This window comes from Giraffa tippelskirchi, chromosome X (genome assembly GCF_054371585.1).
Source record: "Giraffa tippelskirchi isolate mGirTip1 chromosome X, T2T-mGirTip1v1.2.pri, whole genome shotgun sequence".
NCBI classification, from domain to species: Eukaryota; Metazoa; Chordata; class Mammalia; order Artiodactyla; family Giraffidae; genus Giraffa; species Giraffa tippelskirchi.
This window is the reverse complement of record NC_137289.1, coordinates 80,506,824-80,529,671: the sequence shown is the minus strand read 5'-3', so window position 1 is coordinate 80,529,671 and position 22,848 is coordinate 80,506,824. Positions and strand designations below refer to the sequence as shown.

Below are 22,848 nucleotides of genomic sequence, written 5' to 3'. Positions count from 1 at the left end.
GCAAGAATACTGAAGTGGATACCCATGCCCTTCTCCAGGGGATATTTCCAACCCAGGGATGGAACTCATGTCTCCTGTATTGGCAGGCGGATTTTTTTTTTTTTTTTTTTTTAGCACTGAGCCACTTGAGAAGCCCTAGTAAGAGTTTTACTATGTACCTAATGGAGTATAGGATCTCACTCCCTGCTTACAAGTTTCTACTGGGAATATTAATCTTCCTAATGTATAGATCAGATTTTGTACCTGTTTAGGTAGGCCAGAAGTAAGCCTACAGCAGGGGTGAGCAAACTTTTTCTGTGAAGGGTCAGAGTATAAATATTTTGGCTTTGCAGGTGATATGATCTCTGTGGTAACTACTCAACTCCATAGAGCATGAAAGCAGCCACAGACAATATATAAATGAATAGGTATAGCTGTGTTCCAATAAAACTTTATTAATAGGAACAGGCAGTAGACCGGATTTAGCCCATGGGCAGTAGCTGGTCAACCTCTGGCCTAGGGTATCTCAGCATTTGTTTTACATTGTGATTAGTGATCAGGCAATAATTTTAAGGTTCTACTTTAACCAAATGAAAATGGTATTTTAATCCAAATATCTTATACTTACAATAACCACGTCCTAGACATGGGGGGATAGTCCTAATGCTGTGCAATTTTATCCTTATTAATAATAATCATATCTCAATATGGGGTTCAAAAAAGTTTCCCTATATACAGATACCTATCAAAATAATCACTTAATACATAATGGCCACCTTTCAAACACTTGGTATTTGCAAATAGTGTATTGCAGAGTACTTTGTAGCCAAACTTACCCTTTGGGTAGTATAAGATGGTTTTTTCTTCTTTTCAACTGTATAAAGACTGATTTCTATGTCACCTTTTACAGTTCGACATTCTTCCTGAACCCTAGTAATAAATTGAAGGTCAAAGTAATAAAAAATCATGAAAAAGCAAACCAAATGGTTTAAAATCAGATAATAAAAACATTTTTAAATGTAAAATTGGACATCTTAACCATTTTAGGTGTATAATTCAGTGGTGCTATTGACATTTACAAAGTTGTGTAACCATCATCACTATTTCCAAAACTTTTTCATCACTCCAAACATAAACTTTGTAACCATTAAGCAATAACTTTATCTTTCCTCCTACCAGTGCCTATCAACTGCCAATCTACTTTATGCCGCTATCAATTTGTCTACTTTAGATATTTTATATAAGTAGAATTATACATTATTTGTTCCTTTGTGTCTTGCTTATTTCACTTAGCATAATGTTTTTGGTGTTCAAGCATGTAGCAAGTATGAGAAGTTTTGTGGCTGAATTTCATTCCACTGAAGTACACTGTTGTTGTTCAGTCGCTCAGTCATGTCTGACTCTTTGCGACCCCAAGGACTGCAGCATGACAGGCTTCCATGTCCTTCACCAACTCCCAGAGCTTGCTCAAACTCATGTCCATTGGGAAGTTGATGCCAACCAACCATCTCATTCTCTGTTGTCCCCTTCTCCTCCTGCCTTCAATCTTTCCCAGCATCAGTCTTTTCCAATGAGTCAGCTCTTTGCATCACATGGCCAAAGTATTGGAGCTTGAGCTTCAGTATCAGTCCTTCCAGTGAATATTCAGGACTGATTTCCTTTAGGATTGACTGCTTTGATCTCCTTGGAGTCCAAGGGACTTTCAAGAGTCTTCTCCAACACCACATTCAAAAGTATCAATTTTTTTGGCAGTCAGCCTTCTTTATGGTCCAACTCTCCCATCCATATAGGACTGCTGGAAAAACCATAGCTTTGACTAGATGGACTTTGGCAGCAAAGTAATGTCTATGCTTTTTAATACATTGTCTACATTCATCATAGCTTTGTTTCCAAGGAGCATCTTTTAATTTCACGGCTGCAGTCACCATCTGCAGTGATTTTAGAGCCCAGGAAGATAAAGTCTCTCAGTGTTTCCATTGTTTCCCCATCTATTTGCCATGAAGTGATGGGACCCGATGGCACGATCTTAGTTTTTTTAAACGCTTAAGCCAGCTTTTTCACTCTCCTCTTTCACTTTCATCAAGAGGCTCTTTAGTTCCTCTTCACTTTCTGCCATAAGGGTGGTGCCATCTGCGTATCTGAGGTTATTGATATTTCTCCCTGCAAGCTTGATTCCAGTTTGAGCTTCATCCAGTCCAGCATTTCACATGATATGTACTGTGCATATAAGTTAAATAAGCAGGGTGACAATATATAGCCTTGACATACTCCTTTGCCAATTTTAAACCATTCCGTTGTTCCATGTTCGGATCTAATTGTTGCTTCTTGACCTGCATACAGGTTTCATAGGAGGCAGGTAAGGTGGTCTGGTATTCCCATCTCTTCAAGAATTTTCCACAGCTTGTTGTGATCCACACAGTCAAGGTTTTAGCGTAGTCAAAGAAGCAGAAGTAGATGTTTTTCTGGAATTCTCTTGCTTTTTCTATGATCCAGTGGATGTTGGTAATTTGTTATCTGGTTCCTCTGTCTTTTCTAAACCCAGGTTGAACATCTGGGAGTTCTCAGTTCACGTACTGTTGAAACCTAGCTTGGAGAATTTTGAACATTACTTTGCTAGCATGTGAAATGTGTGCAATTGTGTGGCAGTGTGAACATTCTTTGGCACTGCCCTTCTTTAGAATTAGCATGCAAACTGAATTTTTCCAATCTTGTGGCCACTGCTGAGTTTTCCAAATTTGCTGGCATATTGAGCGCAGCACTTTAACAACATCATCTTTTAGGATTTGAAATAGCTCAACTGGAATTCCATCACCTCCACTAGCTTTGTCTGTAGTGATGCTTCCTAAGGCCTACTTGACTTCACACTCCAAGATGTCTGGCTCTAGATGAGTGATCACACCATTGTGGCTATATGGGTCATTAAGATCTTTTTGAATAGTTTTTCTGTGTAATCTTGCCACCTCTTCTTAACATCTTCTGCTTCGATTAGGTCCATACTGTTTCTGCCCTTTATTGTGCCCATCTTTGGATGAAATGTTCCTTTGGTCCTTTAATTTTCTTGAAGAGATCTCTAGTCTTTCCTATTCTATTGTTTTCCTCTATTTCTTTGCATTGATCACTTAGGAAGTCTTTCTTACCTCTCCTTGCTATTTTCTGGAACTACATTTAGTAGGGTATATCTTTCCTTTCCTTCTTTGCCTTTCCGGTCTCTTTTCTCAGTTCTATGTTAATGTCTCCTCAGACAACCATTTTGTCTTGTTGCATTTCTTTTTCTTGGGGATGGTTTTGATCACCGCCTACTGTACAATGTTATGAACCTCTATCCATAGTACTTCAGGCACTGTATCAGATCTATCACATTTTATTTATCTATTCATCCATTGACATATATTTGAATTTTTTCTACCATTCAGGTATTATGAATAATGTTACAATAAATATTGGCATATAAATATGAGTCCCTGTTTTCAATTCTGCTTTTAACACTTTGAGCAGAGAATTACATTAAATTGTTCTACTGCCAGGGGGGTAGCATTCAGTTTATAAATTAGCCATGTCTCCCTTTTTCTTATTACTGCTCAAGAAAGAATAATGTGAAACCAAATTAATTTTGCTACTTGTTGGCTCAGTTTGTGAAAAGGTCTACTGGGAAGATATCATGATTTAAATGGATTTTATAGGTCCTCTGTCAAAATGCTTTCTCTTTTCCAAATCTATTTCCAGTTGTTGTGCATTATTTGAAGTCAATATTATAGTAAATGTTAAGGTTTACAGATAAAGATAGGGATTCCAAGTTTGAAATTCACCCTAATGAAATCCTTTCATCCAAAGAGGTCTACTTAAATATATTTCTAAAACTACACTATGCACTGGGCTCTACTATATATCTACACTGCACTACCAAACTGTTCCAATTCTGAGTTTCCTCAGAACCACTGTTGAATTTTTGGGTCCATATATCACTGACATATTTACTCACATATTGCCTCATGTTCTTACTTAATAATATCTTCTTATCTTCTAACCTAGACTGTAAACTCAAAGAAGACAGAGATCATGTTTTTCACTTTTCATTATTCCCCAAACCATTTAGCAACAAGCTAAGAAAATTTAAGATAATCTTTAAATAGTTATTATGGAATGAACTAATGGAAGAATGTGGAAAAAATAACGCATGACTCAGCTAAATTAAAAAAAAAAAACTTAGTTATTAGCCTAACACAGTACATTTTAATTTATTTACTAAAAAGAAAACTCTCAATGTTCTTATGAATGTTACCATATTGACTCACCTACTAACCCCATTATTTAGCTCATTGACTACCACTCTTCTGCTCCATGCCATGAGATCTCGTTCAGTGGCCATCTGGCTTCTAGGAGCATTGTTATGCATTTGTCGGACACCTTCAATCTGACCACTACGTCGCAGTCCAATATTTGGGGAAGAAGATATGTCCATATCTGGATTTCTCAGAGCTAAAACAAAAACAAAGGAATGCTCCACACTCTGAGCAAAGAAAGACACCAAACTTTTCCAGATCAGAGCTCTAAATAAAATAAGAGATTCAAAGATAATACTGCTAGACAATATTGCTGTTCCTTTTATAGTCTTATAAATAAAGCAGGCACTCAATAAATGTTTATTGTCTCTATAGCTCTTTTAATTTTTTTCAAAGTACTTTCACATCTGTCATCTACTAAACGCTCAGTAAATATAAAAAGTATATTTAATGCACTTGGTAGATTTATACATGTTATTAGTACTAGTTCAGAAAGCAGCTTTTTAATCTAAATTCTACCTTTAACCCATTAAAAGGTTTCTGAATAAAACCCCAACAAACTTTTCAAAAATAGGATGAAAAAAATTATAGGACATCCTGTGTGGTCCAGTGTTTGGGAATCAGCCTGCAACTGCAGGTGACATGGGTTCTATCCCTGGTACAGGAAGATTCCATATGCTGTGGAACAACTAAGCCCATAAGCCATGACTACTGAGCCTGCGGGCCACAGTTTTACTTAAACTCTTGTGCCTAAAGTCCACACTCTGCAACAAGAGAAGCCATAGCAATGAGAAGCCTGAACACTGCAACAAAGAGTAGCCTCTACTCGCTCCAACTAGAGAAAATTCAGGCAAAGCAATGAAGACTTACTGCAGCCAAAAATAAATAAATAAATAAACAATTAAATAACATAAATATCATTTATTAAAAAAAATAGCTGAAGGAAAAAGGAGAAACTGTGCACAACTACTGAGTCCATGCTCTACAGCCCATAACTGCTACTGAGCCCACACGTGGCAACTACTGAAGCCCGCACACCTAGAGTCTGTGCTCTGCAACAAAGAGAGAATCCACCACAATGAGAAGTCCGTGCACTGCAATGAGTAGGAGCCCCTGCTTGCTACAACTAGAGAAAAGCCCTCACACAGCAGTGAAGATCCAGGGCAGCCAAAGATTTAAAAATAAAACAATAAAATAAAATATAAAATTATAAAAAAATTTAAACTATCAAAATTTCAGTTTCAAAATTGATAAGGAAGGAAAGAAAAGGGAAATAAGTAATAGAAATGTTATTTTTCTTTTTAATCCTCTACAAAGGTTTCTGATTATTTTGTTCTATTTGCAAATAAAACAAAAATGGAAACTGAAACACTAAACTATTAGAGTATGCATCAGAAAAAACTCAAAACAAATGAACACTGCAAAGAGAAGACAATGGGATCTCTTTGCTTAACAGCATTCAAATCTATTCATGCAAACCTAGTAATGAAGTTACTGATCTTTAAATCAGGGTTCTAAGAAACTTTTATGTCTTAGGAACAAAAGGCTTGGACATATAGGATCATCAGTCCACGTCTTACCTTATTCCAGGTTAAGGAAAGTTATATGAGATAGGTGCTCCAAATGACATGAACAAAGAATATTTTTATTTTAATTTTATAGGATACTAAACAAATCAGAAAGTGAGTAAAAGACCCTGTGAATCACCTCAAATTTAGATCACATTTCTGTGGACTCCAAAACGATCCACTACCCAAATAAATGACTGCAATTATGTAAACATAAAAAGAAACATGTGCCAAAATCTCATAAGAGGACGAATTTTTAAAGTCGGAACAGTTCTTAACAAAAGTAAAACTAACATAGCCTAAGATTATATAAAACTCAGATGCATAAACACATTTCATGTCAAGTGAAGGAAGACCTACAATAGATTAGAATAATACTATGAGATCAAAGTTGTGAGAGTCAATTAAGAAACTGTATTCCCTAAGAAGAGGGCTTGTTGTCTGCCAGTGTGTTTTTGTAAACTCAAGAGAGACAGATGATATGTTGCTGTTTTGATTCTTTACCGTCTGAGCCACCAGGGAAGCCCACTTTTTCAACAAATGAGGGCAAATATTTCCGAAAGTAATTTTTAAATTTAAAGTGATTTTAATTTTGAAAACTTTATAGGTTGGGTCCCCTAAAAGGGACTGGACTTGTTATAGCACCTTGCTTATTAGAACAAGACTGCAAATATATTACTAAGTTAAAAGAAAATAGTATATTAAAATACACAGTCTGTATTCCTTAGAACATGCTAAATCACTTTACTCCCAAATGATAATGAGATCATGGCACTTTGGTGTATCTGATATCAAATCTTTAACAAAATGTTGCTTTTATTTAAAAACCTAAAATGTTCCTCATAATTATTTGGTACAGATAAAATAAAGTACATTTCATCATATCTTTTACAAATATATACATACTTACCACCATTAGCAGAATATGATCTATTAATTGGAAAATGTGGAGCATCTCCTTCGTTAATTAGCCTCAGATCTTGTTCTCTTTGTAACTCCCTGATTATTCCATCAAGAATGCTCTCATCTTGATCATTGGTTTGTTGCCCAATTACCTGTTCTACTACTTCACCATCACCTAAATCAGACCAAAGATATAAAGCCACAAAATTATTTACATTTTTGTATACCATAAGTAGAGTAAAATCAAGGTCAATCTATAAGTTGCTAGACAAATAATTTTTAAAGGATTAAAATGAAACTGGAGCCCATTATACAGAGTGAAGTAAGCCAGAAAGAAAAACAACAATACAGTATACTAATGCATATATATGGAATTTGAAAGACGGTAACGATAACCCTATATGCGAGACAGAATAAGAGGCACAGATGCATAGAACAATTTTATGGACTCTGAGGGAGAAGGTGAGGGTGGGACATTCTGGGAGAATAGCATTGAAACATGTATATTATCATATGTGAAACCGAACACCATTCCATGTTCGATGCATGAGACAAGGGCTCAGGGCCGGGGCAATGGGATGACCCAGAGGGATGGGATGGGGAGGGAGGTGGGTGGGGGGTCCAGGAAGGGGAACACATGTAAACCCATGGCTGATTCATGTCAATGTATGGCAAAAACTATTACAATATTGTAAAGTAATTAGCCCCCAACTAAAATAAATAAATTTATTAAAAAAATAAAATAAAATAAAATGAAAATAAAGCACATAGCAAACAAAATATTTTTAAAGAACTTTTAAGTACGTCAGCTTGTGTGTTTAACTTAACCAATGTCCCCAAATTAGACATTGTGATGAGGGCCTTCTCATCGTACACGAAAAAAAAAGTGATTTATTAATTTAAGAATGAATTTTCTCTATGGAATATTCAAAGCTAAAAGTTGTGTGCGTACTCATTTGCCCAGTCATGTCTGACTCTTTGTGATCCTATGGACTGAAGCCCATCAGGCTCCTCTGAAGCTAAAAATTAGGAGTAAATATTTGAGTAAGGTTTTAATAAGTTCAACTGCAAATACCGAAAATGCTTTGCATCTTTCATGAGAACTTCCATCATGAACGAAATCAAAACTATGGTCTTTAAAATATTGTCTCTTTTGATAACATCTAAGTAGACAGATGTGAGGGCTTCCCTGATAGCTCAGTTGTTGAAGAATTCACCTGCAATGCAGGAGGCCCTGGTTTGATTCCTGGGTTGGCCAAGATTCCCCTGGAGAAGGGATAGGCTACCCACTCCAGTATTCTTGGGCTTCCCTTGTGGCTCAGCTGGTAAAGCATCCACCTGCAATTTGGGAGACCTGGGTTCCATGCCTGGGTTGGGAAGATCCCCTGGAGAAGGAAAAGGCTTACCCACTCCAGTATTCTGACCTGGAGAATTCCATGGACCTTACAGTCCATGGAGTCCCAAAAGTCGGACATGACTGAGCAACATTCACTTTCACTTTTCATACAGATGTGTATAAAAATTATTTCTTATGATGAAATTCAATTATTACGTCTGAATGAAAATTTTATTTATTTCTATGATCTTTTTCTTTCTTAACTATATCTTAGACCTGTTTTTCATCTTGTCTTCTAGTCAGAGTAAACGGTATCTGATAAGAGTAGCCAAGTGATCTGATCTTACAGGAAACAAAATATGATAAAGTATAGATTTTTTAATTCATATGTTTTCAGCTCTACCTTCTATTTAATATTCATACATTTCCCCCTTGTTTAATTAAATATGACATCAACAAAGTAACTATTATCACATGTGTAACACCATTTCATGGCTCTACAAATCTTTATGAGAGAATATAAAAAGGATATGTAACATTTCATTCTATAAAGGTCAAGTCTTAATTTGCAAATAAGGATATAAAATTCCATTTGCAAATAAATAACTCATTGCCTCAGACTTGGAAGAAAACCCACAAGTAACAAACTAACATATGAAGGCATTCTGGTGTCAGGGTGGGATGGAGGCAGTATACCTAAGGGAAACATGTCAACCAAAAGAGTTGTTTTTTAATGTCTTTTTCTACTATGCTCCCATCATGCATCACACTCATCACTGCATCTCCAATATCCTCCAATACTATTGTTATTTAAATACTTAGCATTCTCCTCCCCAACACTCAATAATTCTTTACATTTCAAACATGAGGGTGGGTAAACAGCCACCTTCCAATTTATAGTTCTTGAAATTTCCTCTTCTTCAGTCCATTAACTATCTACTCTCAAATTAAAATACCAATAGTAAGAGCAGTAGAATTTCACCAATTATAAAAGCTTGACACATTAAAGTTAGTAAATTTAATCATCACTTTTGTGGTTCAGTCACTCAGTCGTGTCTGACTCTTTGCAAACCCATGGATTGCACCCACATGGACTGCAGGAAGCACAGACTTCCCTGTCCTTCACCATCTCCTGGAGTGTGCTCAAATTCATGTCCATTGAGTCAGTGATGTCATCGAACCACCTCATCTTTTGTCGCTCTCTTCTCCTCCTGCCCTCAAATTTTCCCAACATCAGGGTTTCTTCCAATGAGTTGGTTCTTCACATCAGATGGCCAAAGTATTGGAGCTTCAGCATCAGTCCTTCCAATGAATATTCAGGACTGATTTCCTCTAGAATTGAATGGTTTGATCTCCTTGCAGTCCAAGGGACTCTCAAGAGTCTTCTCCAACACCACAGTTCAAAAGCATCAATTCTTCAGCACTTGGTCTTCTTTTACAGTCCAACTCTCACATCCATACATGACTACTGGAAAAACCATAGCTTTGACTATACGGACCTTTGTAGGCAAAGTAATGTCTCTGCTTTTTAATGTGCTTTCTATGTTTGTCATAGCTTTCCTTCCAAGAAGCAATCATCTTTTCATTTTATGGCTGCAGTTCCTGTCTGCAGTGATTTTGGAGCCCAAGAAAATAAAGTCTGTCACTGTTTTCCTTTGTTTCCCCATCTATTTGCCATGCAGTGATGGGACCACATGCCATGATCTTAGTTTTTTGAATGTTGAGTTTTAAACCAGCTTAAATCATCACTAGAAGTCAATACTAAAAGCATCAGGATAATACACATGTTCAGGTTTCTAAGGAAGCAGGTCAATACATTCTCTGCTTGAGTGTACTCTTGTTTGCCCTAATCTATTTATCTGTTTCCAGATGAGATAAACAATGCAAAAGTACATTGGTAAGGTAAAAAGTTCTATGGCACTGAAAATTAATAAGGTATCAGGTAAAATATGGGGCTTCCCTGGTGGCTCAGATGTAAAAAATCTGCCTGCAAAACCCGGGTCAGGAAGATCCCCTGGAGAAGGGAATGGCAACCCACTCCAATATTCTTGTCTGGAAAATTCCATAGACAGAGGAGCCTGGTGGGTAACAGTCCATGGGGTCACAAAGATTTGGACATGACTGAGTGACTAACACTTTTCACTTTCAGGTAAAATATATTATAACCTACTACATAGTTTAGCATGGGGATATATTACAGAAAGAACAGTAAGTTTAACACTTTACAAAATGTTTTAAATTTAATTTTGTTGATAACATACCATTAGCCACATATCCCAGCTGTGGTATAAGTTGTTCATCTTTACAATTTTCCCGTCCTGGTACCAGTCTTTGAAATTTTGTGGGATGAGGATTTCCATCAACATCCACCAAGAATGGTGGAGGCATGAGATGAGGAGCTTGTTGGGTTTGTTCATCCAATACATAGTTGTTGGCATCACGGATAAGAGGTCGATAATCAGTATGGAAGAACATCTGATCTGGAATCTTTATGATAGACTTTTAGTATTTAATGTGCACAGGAAATTTATTAACAAGCATTTATTTTCATTCCTAGAGAATGTTTATTTTTCAAATCAGACAATTTTTGCATGATCTATATACTCCTCTATTGCCATGTTTTCTCCCTAGGTAGAAGTGAATCACCTAGATCATAATCCTATTTTTCTCCACAAAACCCTATAATATATATTATTTTCTGGCCCTTCCCTATCATATTTCTCCCATTAGGATAAGAAGAACCAAAACAACAATGAAGTAGATAAAGTTAGTTATTTTTTAGTTGCAAAAAACATACAAACTTTAATAATTATTTTTCTTGCTTGTTTTTATTCAAACAAGAATAGACAGAGTATAATACAAATGGTGAGACAGGTAAATATCAATGCATGAAGGACACAAAGGTGATTAAGTGTCGAGATGAACTCAAAGATTCTAGTTCTTTTCTAACTCCAAAATTCTATCATCTATCCTAAACTCACAGCTAATAAAATAAAAGAAACCAATTAAATTAGCTTCCAAAGTATTTTAACAAGATCAATAATAGGTAAAATAAACATTCAGCAATGAGCTGTTTATTCCTAATTTAGGATAAGTAGAGGATGTAACCTGGTCAAGTTATTCTTATTACACCTAAAAGGCAGTACAGAGAGAGAATATGTACTAAGCAAGAGTATTTTCCAATGAATTTTTATATCTACATCACCCTATATCTTAATAGTAATTTGAAGTGCCAAGCCTTATATTCTGGCAGTGATAAAAAATTTTACCAAAAAAAAAGCTACTTTGTTATTTTATATCTATTGACACTTCTTAACCGTAAAGCTTCAAATAAGGTGTATGAATGATACTATCAAAAATCGCAATCTATAACAACAATTAAGTATACAAACCTTTTCATAGTATTTACTGCATCCAAATCCAAAAAGCAGCAAATGCCCATGCGAATCAGTGCAGGCAAAATGGTTTCCATCTGGTGAAAATTTACAGTCAAACACTGCACCATGGCCTTGGCCTTCAATCTGAAATTTAGAAGTCACTTTAAGTCACCTTAGGAGGTAATTTTCAAATAATAAGTAGTCAATAGCTTCTGCTTGCTAATATCGTGGATTCTGTGATACATCAACATTCCAATGTACTCTCTGACTTCTGTAGCCAGAACCCTACTGTAATAGTAAAGCTCTGAAAGAAATTAGGGAGATTCAATATGCAATGCATCACAACAAACATTACTAGCAATGCCCTAACTGAAGAAGGACTGCATGAATGAATGACTGAGGAGAATAAAAAAGACCTAAACACAACCAAGTTGACAAAGGTGCTATTTCAGGAAAGTCAAGATATTATCTTCATATTTAAACTGTAATGCAAACTTTAAAAGAACCATCCTAAAATTAAAGCACACAAATCAATCTCATTGACAAAAGACAGAGGGTTATTATTAACACTCTGAATCTGTATAAAGCCTATAAAAGGGAGCTCAAAGGCCAACAATTTAGAAATGTTTAGTCAGAATTATTTTTCATAAAGGAACAATAAATATGGGAAATATGAGTATTCCCATCACCATAGGAGGGTGTTCAACGGGGAGAAGAGATACCTCACCATATTTTTCCATTGTTTGCATGAAGTATATCTTAGGAGTATCCACATCTCCAATTCCATGTGTGCCAAACAACTTCCTGATTACTAACTAAGCTATACAGGATTTACCAGAGACATATACAATACAGTCATTGTTGTGATTCATTCATTAGGATTATAGTTTAAACGTTAACTTTTTTGTAATTTTGTTTAGTGTTAAATCCAAATGCTTATTCAATTTAAGTTTCTAGAATTAAGAGTTGGGAAACAGAATTTGGAAAATGTTAACACCACAAAACAGAGACACCTGAAAGGCGTAATTCTCAATTGGCCTTACTCTCAGATCTTGAATCATTCTCTAAGTTATTATATGGATTTAAACAGAGGGCAAGAGGTTCCTTGGCACTAAGTATACTTTAATTACCAAATTATCATAGTCTGCTTTTATATCAACTAAGCATAGATTGGGCTTCCCTTGTGGCTCAACTGGTAAAGAATCTGCCTGCAATGTAGGAGACCTGGGTTTGATCCTCGGGTTGGGAAGATCCCATGGAGAAGGGAAAGGCTACCCACTCCAGTATTCTGGCCTGGAGAATTCCATGGACTGTATAGAACATGGGGTTGCAAAGAGTTGGACACGACTGAGCGACTTTCACAAGCATAGATTTCCCTTACCATGTTAAAATAATTCCGAATTTTGGTCCCCCGGTCAAGGTCCCAAATAAAAATGTTCCCATCATGACCTGCTGAAAGTATGATCCTTTGATCAAATGGATGTGCTTCCAAAACAAATACTTCATCATCATGTCCCTGTGATAAAATCAATATTAAAAATGAAAAGCAACATTGAATATCTGTCTTATTTGGTTAAAAGATCTCAGGAGTATCCTATCAATCTGATTCAGATGAATTCATGTATGCAAATTTAACAGCATTTACAAACATGGACACTACAAGAAATAGTTGTTAGAGTTCCTTATGTGTTTAAATGCTGATTTCATAAAATATGGCTTCCCTGATAGCTCAGTTGGTAAAGAATTCCCCTGCAACACAGGAGACGCCAGTTCAATTCCTGGGTCAAGAAGATCCACTGGAGAAGAGACAGGCTATCCACTCCAGTATTCTTGGGCTTCCCTTGTGGCTCAGCTGGTTAAGAATCTGCCTGCAATGTGGGAGACCTGGGTTCCATCCCTGGGTTGGGAAGATCCCCTGGAGATCTTCCCTACTCCAGTATTCTGGCCTGGAGAATTCCAGGGACTATATAGTCCAAGGGGTCTCAAAGAGTCGGACACAATTGAGCGACTTTCACTTCATAAAATATTCAATAGACAGAACACCTGAAAGGTATTTGAAATACAATCCAAAATCAGACCCCTGAAGTGGAATTCATATTTCTAGGACTTTGCTATTAAAAGGTCACAGAATATGTGACAAACAAAATCTTTTATTAACACCCAATTCTGACACAGTGATAACAGACAAACCTTCATTATTCTTCATCCAGTACTCACTGATATTCATATTGTATCATGGGAGGATCCATGATATGTTCAAACAACAAAGTATAGTTTGTCTTTTTTACCTTTATTTACTTTATAGTTGAAGGTTTCATTTAATATTCTACCTGAAAAATGGGCATGCTGCTAAAAAAAAATATGTTCCTATATTTCCCCAACAATAAATCAATATCAGCATCTCTACAGACTTTAGATCAGGAGTCTGGAAACTTTATGCCAACTAGCTCCCCAATGTTTCTGGACAGACAGCCTAAGGAATGATTTTTACATTTTTTAAAAGGTGGTAAAAAATGAAAGAATATTCAACAGAGACCATATGTGGCCTGCAGAGCCTAAAATATTTAATATCTGGCCTCTTAAAGAAAAAGTTTGTCAACACCTAATTTAGATCACTATTCATTTTCGTTAATTTCTGGCTAGAGAGTACAAGCTCCAAGTTTTAGAGAAGCATGCAGGACATCCTGAAATTGCATTTCACTTAGGAACATATCAGCATATTACATATCAGGAGCTTCCAGAAATAATCACATGTTGTGAAACTAAAAAGTGCATTTTACCCCAAATCATTGCATAAAAAATAGAAGAGTATCCTGCCCTACTACCATTATGTTAAAAAATGTAGCTTATTAAAAAGTAACTTCAGAATGACTCAAAATGAAAAGTGGAAGATGAAGAAGTAAAATCCATTTCAATAAATACCAACAAAAAACTTTTTTCCCAGTGACTATCAAAAAAATTATTTCTTTGTTGTAACAAAATCTCTTACTGAATATCCAATTTGATATAGTAAATACTTTCTCAGGTTCCTAATCAGTAAGCAGTAAAATTACTCTGTTAAAGTCAAATGATAATGATACAACTACATTAGTGTACATTAGGAAAGAGAGACTTTTAAATAGGGGGTTCCATTTTTGGTCCTTGGTCATGGGAAACAAAACCTAGTCAGATTAAGTAATGTCTTAAGATTTATCATCTGCCCTATTTTTATTTATTAAGCACATCTCTATTTCCACCACTACCATACATATCCAAATTATCATTAAGGCCCATCCTATCATAGAATCCTACAGTATACTCAGAGTCATCCTTATCTCATTCCAATCTATTCTCTCTACTCTGTTGCTACAATTAGGAGGCAGTTTTCAAAAGCAAAATTCACATGCTATTCCTTTGCTTTTAAACCTGTTCATGGTACCTATTGGTCTCAGGATAGATCCTATAAGACCTTGCATGGTCTGGCCCCTGCCTATTTCTCCTTCTATCAGGTGATACTCTTTCTGCTCTCTGTGCTTTAGCCAAAAAATTGGCTTTCACCTCCTTTCTACCTCAAGACCTTTGTACATGCTTTTCCCTCTTCTTGGAGGGAACTTTCAACCTCCTTACACATCTAATTTACCAAATATTTATTGATCCCTTACCAAGCTGAGACAGAAAATAAACAAACAAAAAATACAGTAAGAAAATACTAGGTAGTGATCAACACTACGATGAAAATAAAGCAAGATGATGACTGGGAGGCTACCCAAGATTGTTTGCTCAAGGAAGGCCTTGTCAAGGAGGTGACATTTAGGATGAGAGCTGGGTGATTTTTACCTATCTTACAAATCTTAACACAAGCTTCACCTTCTAAGGAAGCTTTCTCTGACCCTTCCAGACCAAGTTTGGTTATCCTATTAGAAACTTGCATTGTGCTCTTCTTAGCATTTATTTGATTAAATGCTTGTTTCTTTGTTTTATTTAATAGGCTATCAACTCCAGGAGGATGGGGACTCTTTAATCTACTATTTAAACCTATCTCAGTGGCCGGAACAATGGATACTCAGTTGAATTGAAGAACTTCACACCCTAGTAAGACTCTGGTACACAAATTCTTAACATATAAAATATAAATTCTATACCAAAACTAAGCAGATATAACTGTTACAAGGGCTAAAAATAGTCTGTTTTAAAATTTCTTCAGTAAAATTCACTGGAAAGATGACCCATAAATCAGCCCATGGGAAGAGTACCATTGAACAGAACTGTAAATTATGATACTAATTAAGAAAAAGTTTTACATGGATTTTATAAAAACAATGGCTACAAAATGGCCTTTGAAGTTGTGATTTTTAGAGATAAAGACCTGTAGCCACATGTGGCTACTAAGCATATGAAATGTGGCTAGTGGAAACTGAGATGATCTGTAAACTTAAAATACACACTAGATTTCAAAGATTTAGAATGAAAAAATGTCAACAATTTCATTAATATTTCTTATATCATGTTGAAAAGCTACTATTTTGTATATACTGGGTTAAATAAAGCCAGCTCTACCCTTAAAAATAACAACAAAAAATCCCAACTCGTGCTATGAACAAATAACTTATATACCCTTGACTGCATGATAACATAATGGGTAAATAAATGTGGGAGAAGATCCTGAAAAGTTTTCATACCTGCTTTTAATAATTACACCATGTGCCATCCTTATTTTGCAGATATGTCAACAAAGGTACTTTGAATAATTCTCCAAGGAACAGTAAGCCATACAAAGCAAACTAGAACACTTAAATTTCCTGTCTTCTAGAATAATGCCCTTTTAGATCATTCTTAATTATTCCAAAAATAGAATACTTACGGATAAAGTATGAAGAAGCTGGCCTGTGATAGAATTCCATACTTTCAAAAGGAAATTGTTCACTGCAGTAATAACTGTGGTGTCATATCGATCCCAGGCAACCATAGTTACCTTAAGTTTAGTGACCTTGTCTTCTCCAGATGGCAAATTGTTCCTAAACAAAATAATTTCAGGGTTAATAGATATTGAACAAAGGTGCATCTAAATAGCAAATTATGAAAAACAATCTCTCTAGGAGCATGCAACTTTCTAGATTAAAAAAATCCTAAACTCTATCTTTAACTACACATGAAATAAAATAATAAAAGTATTAATATCACATAGGGCAACATCTATAGGCTTATTTTAGGGAGGAAAAAAAACACAAAATGACAAAAATTTTATAGTTAGTTAAATAAGAGCAACAAAAAAGTGAAGTTAGAAAGGAATCTTCAGATACCTTGAAAAGTAAAATACAAGGTCAGGTTGGCTACCAGAAAATATGAAGAAAACATAATTAAATGGACACTTTATTCCTTTAAATATTCATTTTTTGAAACTAAAATAGGTATTATACAAAAAAGCAGTATGAAATTCAGTTAATTGATTTAATCAAATGACATTATCAGTAGCTGACTATGACTACAAAGTTAATTCTATATTGTTATTAATGGGAAAATAATTAATTTCAGGGTCATACCCTAAAGAAACTGTTGTATACTAAAGAGGTAATTATGTATCTTCCAGTTAACAGTGAAGATGATGAAATGTAATTCTGATTAACTGTATTTATAATGTTGAGTAGGAATGCTAACAATATGAAACATAAAAGTATTCTCAGTAAAGTCAGAGAAATATCTAAAAATATGATGACATTTAATACTGACAACCCTCAAAGTTGTATAGTATAAATAAATATAAAAATGACTTATAGAAAACTAGGGCAGAGAATGATTCTATAGGCATTAGTAAAGCACAGAGATCTTTGGATTACAAGAGACCAGAAGTTTGAATGAGTCAGGTATGTTCCTATCATCTTAGAGACCAAATTTCTACCAACTAACTCCAAATTAAAAAGATATTTATTTTCATTATTAAATAGAACACAATAATGTAAAAGATACTATACCATATGAGAATCACTAAAACATCTAACATCCAATCTTACCCAGTCATTTTAGTAGCCATATCTAGTACTATACTCTTCCATTCTTGTTGCTGATATTGCCAAATTCTTGCTGTTCCATCTCTACTTCCACTAACAAATCTTAAACTGCAAAGAAACAGTTAAAATATTCTTATTGCCTTTCTCTAAAATGGAAATCACTACTTTTCTAATTATAAAAGTAATACATTCATCCTCATACACTTCTGTGGATAATGAAAATGGTATACTTTGGGAAGCAGTTTGGCAGTTCCGCAAAATGATAAACAGTATCACGTGACTCAACAATTCTACTCCTCCATAAGTATACAAGAGCAATGAAAACCTAAGTCCACAGAAAAACATGTACACAAATATTCGTTGTATTATTCATTATATTCCAAAAGTGATGACAACCGAAATGTCGATCAACTGATAGATGGATAAACATATTGTATAGCCATACAATCAAATTGACAGCCATAAAAAGGAAATCAAATTCCTATACATGCTTCAACATGGATGAATCCTGAAAACATCATGCTAAGTAAAAAAAAGTCACAAAAGACCAAATACTGTATGATTCCATTTATATGAAATGTCCAGAATAGGCATATCTGCAAAAATAAAAAGTGGATTAATGGTTTTTCAGAGCTGAGTGTAGGGGTGTAGAAAGATGGGAAATTGAAAGCTAAAGGGTATGGATATGAGAATTCTTTTGGGGGCTATGACAATGTTCTAGCGATATGGGATTAAGAGATGCAAACTATTATGTATAAAATAGATAAGCAATAAGGATATAAGAGTAGAGCATGGAGAAATATAGTGATTACTTTATAATAATTTTAAATGGAGCATAATCTATAAAAATATTGAATCACCATCTTTTATACCTGAAATTAATATCTTGTAAATCAAAAATATTTTAATTAAAAAATAAAATAAAAGTGATCATAGTGAAGGCTGCACAGCCCTGGGAATATACTTAAAACATTGAATTTTATGTGGAATGCATCTCAATAAAACTGAATAAAAATACATTCATTAACCTATAACTATAACCTATAACCTACCACTATCCGTAACTTAGTTTCTATTCATTCAGACTTTATATAGACACACACATTTATATATTCCCACTACAGGGAATAGAATTACAATACAAAGGAAGATCCCTTGGAGGAGAACATGGCAATCTACTCCAGTATTCTTGCCTGGAGGATCCCATGGACAGAGGAGCCTGGCGGGCTACAGTCCATAGAGTTGCAAAGAGTCGAACCTGACTGAAGCGACTTACCACACACACCCACACACACACACACACACACACAATGATTTATAGTGTTTTTCCAGATGCTGCAACTAGAGTTTGCATGCCACAATGAAGATGGAAGATCACACGTCCCAACAAAGATGGAAGACCCCATATCTTATGTGTTATACATATATCTACATATATCTTATGCATTCATGACATACCTTTCTCTTAATATTTTCAATATTTCTAAGCTATGTGATTTGTCTGAGTTTTTTCAGGTTGTCACAAATCTCCAGAAAGTTTTCTAATGTATTAATTGAAAAAAAGTATGAATAAGTGGACCTGCACAGTTCAAACCTGTTTTTCAAAGGTCAACTGTATTTTGTAGATGTATTTCTCTGTTTACAAATATAAAAATTACCATCCCTTTCAATAACTGTTCAACAATATGGATCTATGAAAATTTATTTAATCAACCTCTTAATAATGAACATTTTTACTATTTCCAGTCTTTGCCATTATAAATAATGCTGTGATGAATATCTCTATACACATCTTTGTAAAACCTTATATATATCTTTGCTGAGTCAAAGGGCAGGCACATTTTCTTTTAAAGAAAGAAAAGCTTGTTCCAGCTTCAGATTTGGCCACAGATGCACACACTAGGAGCTGTCAAATCAAGGACATTTTCCTAGTTTAATGGTATAATGGACTCTTTCATGAAGAATTTATACTCTTTCTGCATCTTTTCTCCCTAATATTCCCCCTTCAGGCACATTTTGAAAGCTTTTGAATACTGCCAAATTATTTCCCTAAAAAATTCTTTTTTAAAAAACAATTTACAGTTATCATCAAGGTTGTGGGACAGTGCCTATTTTCCTAAACCCTTGGCGATATTGGATGCTATGATTCTTCAATATCTTGTCATTCTGAAAGAAAAAATTGTTATTGTTATTCTAAATTGCATTTCTCTTGATTATTAGTAAAATTGGACATCTTTTGATTTATTATGTACTGGCCACATAACTTAGATAAAATAATGTTTTGCATTTAAGGAAAAAAGTAAAGAATTTTAAAAATTCAGATACTCCTAGTATGAAAGAAGAGTAGCTATACAAGCCTTTACATGTATACTCAGTATGTTACAATAAAATAACCTTAAAAATTATTTGAAGGTTTTTTCACTCCTAATAAAAACATCACTCTTGGTGGATCATTATTATTTACTCTTGCATTGAATTAAGATGAACACATTCACCATAGTAATCACCCGGTGTTTGAAAAGTATTTAATAGTAAAACATGGTCACTCACATAATGTCCTTATAGACAGATATGGATACAAATTTATGCCAAGTGGATAAATTTTAAAATCTATTCTAGGTCAATCTGTAGGCCAAGGCAGAAAGTTATCACCTTCCGGGGATGAGACATTTGAGAGGGTGCAAGAATACTTGTATATAATTTCTGAGTTAACAGACATAGGAAATGTGTATCATATGAGAAGTCGAGACAGTAAGCAATCTAGATATTCAGAGGAAGACAAGATAGCTAAAATCTCAAGGAGTCAGGAAAGGCTTTGGGTAGGATATGAACCTTAAAAGATGGACAGAACTTAGAGAAGAAAAAGAGACAGGAAGGAGAAGGAAATAAAAGGAAGGAGAGCAGAAGGGAAAGGGAGGACATAAGAGGGATAGAACAAGAATGAAAGGAAGTAGGATATGATTATTCCTGGTATGAGGTAAAGTACAAGCAAAAGAATGGATGAGAGAATGCATATGGACTATAATAATAATGATGACTAAGTCAATTGGGCTGGATCTGAGTATTTAAATAGGGAATAGTAGATGAGAAAAGAATGTAGGCCTAAGTCAAGTTGTAGAGAATTCTGAATGCCAGGCTAAAATATCTGAATTCTATCCTACAGACAAAGAGGAAACACTAAAAATTTCTGAATAGAGCAAAGTTAATCTGACAGAGATGGATAACACACATTTAGAAGGGAGAAGAATATTGAAGGTCAAATAATGGAATTCTTGACCAAAGTGAATGATAACAGAAAGGGAAAAAGCAAAATAAAAAAAAAAGAAATCATTCATATAGGAAGAACTGATAGACTATGGTTACTATTTGGATGGGAGCTTAGAAGATCTGGGATGAGAATGTCATCAAAAATAGACAACGGCTTTCAGTTTAATTAACTAGACAGAAATAAAACATCTATAGCAGAAGTAGCTTTTTCTGAAGACATAGAGGTAAAATATGTGAAACATCTGTTTATACAAATATGTACTACATAATTACCTGTCTCCATTGTTACAGAATTGAACAGCAACAACTTTGTCCTAAGACATAAAACAAAAGGTTTGTGATTAGAATTAATTTATTTTTAAAATGAATAAAGTACTCTTTTCTTCAAATTCGCACACAAAAGTATCATTAAGCAGATTTTTTTAATGCTATAATTTTCTTTAAAAAATTAATGAAGACTGAAATTATTAACTAAGGAGGAATAGTTATCAGCAGTAATTTGAGACAAACTTGTTTATAAACATAAGCAAATCTGTTTCTAAACCATAATCTCAGGAGACAAGATAGTTCTGAATAGATATTAGTTTATTATATTCCCCATAATAAAACAACACACTAAAATGCCACTTTAAAATAATTCATTTAATAGTAGTTGAATTAAATTTTTCACTTAACATTTTTTTAATTTCAGAAAACAAATCAGTCATTTGCTCTTTCTCACATGGTTTATTTAATTATTTTACAATGAATTCATTTGACAGTCTTTAGGTATCTTAATTTAGATACTGCTGTTTGAATCTTCCTTTATGACTAAACTACACTTATTACAAATATAATGTGTACTGTAGTGATTATACTATAGTAATGTACCTTCAAATGTGGTAAACATTTTCACAAACCACAATTATTGAACTACATTTGAACTTAATTTCTTTTAATTTTCTTTTTTTATTTGAACTTAAATTTTAATAAAAAGCTCAGATACTAAATATCTTCATATTTAGTTATTTTTTCATTTTAAAAGCACATTAAACCATCTTCATATGTTCAGACAAATCTGTGATTCACACTGTTCCATGATTTCACTGAGTAATTCTTATCTGATAAATTCAGGACTCTCACTGCCAGTTCCAATAACTGGTTTTAGATGTTCTGAAAGGACATCTTATTTTCAATGACTAACAGCTGCCACTAATTTCAACAGGGAATGTTTAAGTTTTCTGACTTTTTTTATCTGGGCCTTTGCCAAAAACTCTCTACCAATCAATTTTTCTTCATCTTTTCCTCCTCAATTATTTCCCATTTATTTATGACTTCCTCTTTTCTCAGCTCTCAATAAATTTGACCACACTGTATACACACCTTGCTTTGGTGGTAACTGTAAAGATGCCTCCTTTGTGTGCTCTAGCACAAGTGGATTTTTCCCACTGGATAGTCTCAAGATTGAGATTGTTATATACTTCCTAAGTTTTTGTATTCCACAATTTAAAAAATATTCCAGGATTTTAGTATCTAGGAATAAGTTACAGCAAGGTGAGAGCTCAGCTTGGTTCAGTAACTCTTCATAACCTGAATATCCAATTATGTTCATATGATAAGACAAAAGCAGGAGGCTGTTTTCAAAAGTTCAAGGAAAAGTTTCGAACAGGGGTCTCTGTTTTACTCAAATTTCAGGAACATGAGTGATTCTGGAACTCACAAAGTATCTTTTTAAAAAAGTTATCTTTCAGGGAAATTTTGTGTTTTACTTATATGGACTAATACTATTCCAAATCAATTAAGCATCAAAAGTAGTAGGCAGTAATAGTAAGACTTGTAAAGCTGAGTACTTTCAGATGCAGACTATACAGCTTTGACAATGAGGAACACAAGATCTACAATGAGTTGAAACAAATACTCCCATATTCAACAGTAAACAACGGTCTGGAGAAGAAGATAAGGAAATAAAGAGAAGGAAGAAGTAAAAGGTATACAGGGATATAAATAAACAATAATGGCTCCAAAATTTCTTGTAAATATCACACAACAGTGGAGAGAGCTTGAGAAGAAAAGTCCCAGGCACCAATGGATGTCACCCTGGTATAAAACTCTTCCCTGTATGGAAGGCTGTTGTTGACAATTAAGTGGGATTAGATTTCAGGAGTCTGATGGCAT

The 22,848-nt window shown here is 34.6% G+C and overlaps 1 protein-coding gene across 17 annotated transcripts in view; it reads right to left on the bottom strand.

The window, feature by feature from the left end:
* The window catches only part of BRWD3 (bromodomain and WD repeat domain containing 3), a 154,248-nt gene that overhangs the window by 68,577 nt on the left and 62,823 nt on the right, over positions 1-22,848 (bottom strand). For 11 of the 17 annotated variants that reach the window (XR_014075867.1, XR_014075866.1, XM_081565936.1 and 8 more), the window contains 9 exons: positions 20,968-21,008; positions 17,431-17,535; positions 16,284-16,437; positions 12,825-12,959; positions 11,459-11,587; positions 10,328-10,553; positions 6,738-6,905; positions 4,272-4,455; positions 816-909 (listed from right to left, as the gene is read on the bottom strand). Coding sequence is in view for 13 of the 17 variants with exons in the window: in XM_081565936.1 (XP_081422062.1) it covers positions 816-909; positions 4,272-4,455; positions 6,738-6,905; positions 10,328-10,553; positions 11,459-11,587; positions 12,825-12,959; positions 16,284-16,437; positions 17,431-17,535; positions 20,968-21,008 (1,236 nt within the window). In the remaining 4 variants the exon portion in view is untranslated. Of the gene's footprint in view, positions 1-815; positions 910-4,271; positions 4,456-6,737; positions 6,906-10,310; positions 10,554-11,454; positions 11,588-12,824; positions 12,960-16,283; positions 16,438-17,430; positions 17,536-20,967; positions 21,009-22,848 lie in introns of those variants that run through there. The other 6 variants (XM_081565930.1, XM_081565932.1, XM_081565929.1 and 3 more) reach the window with 3 other exon arrangements.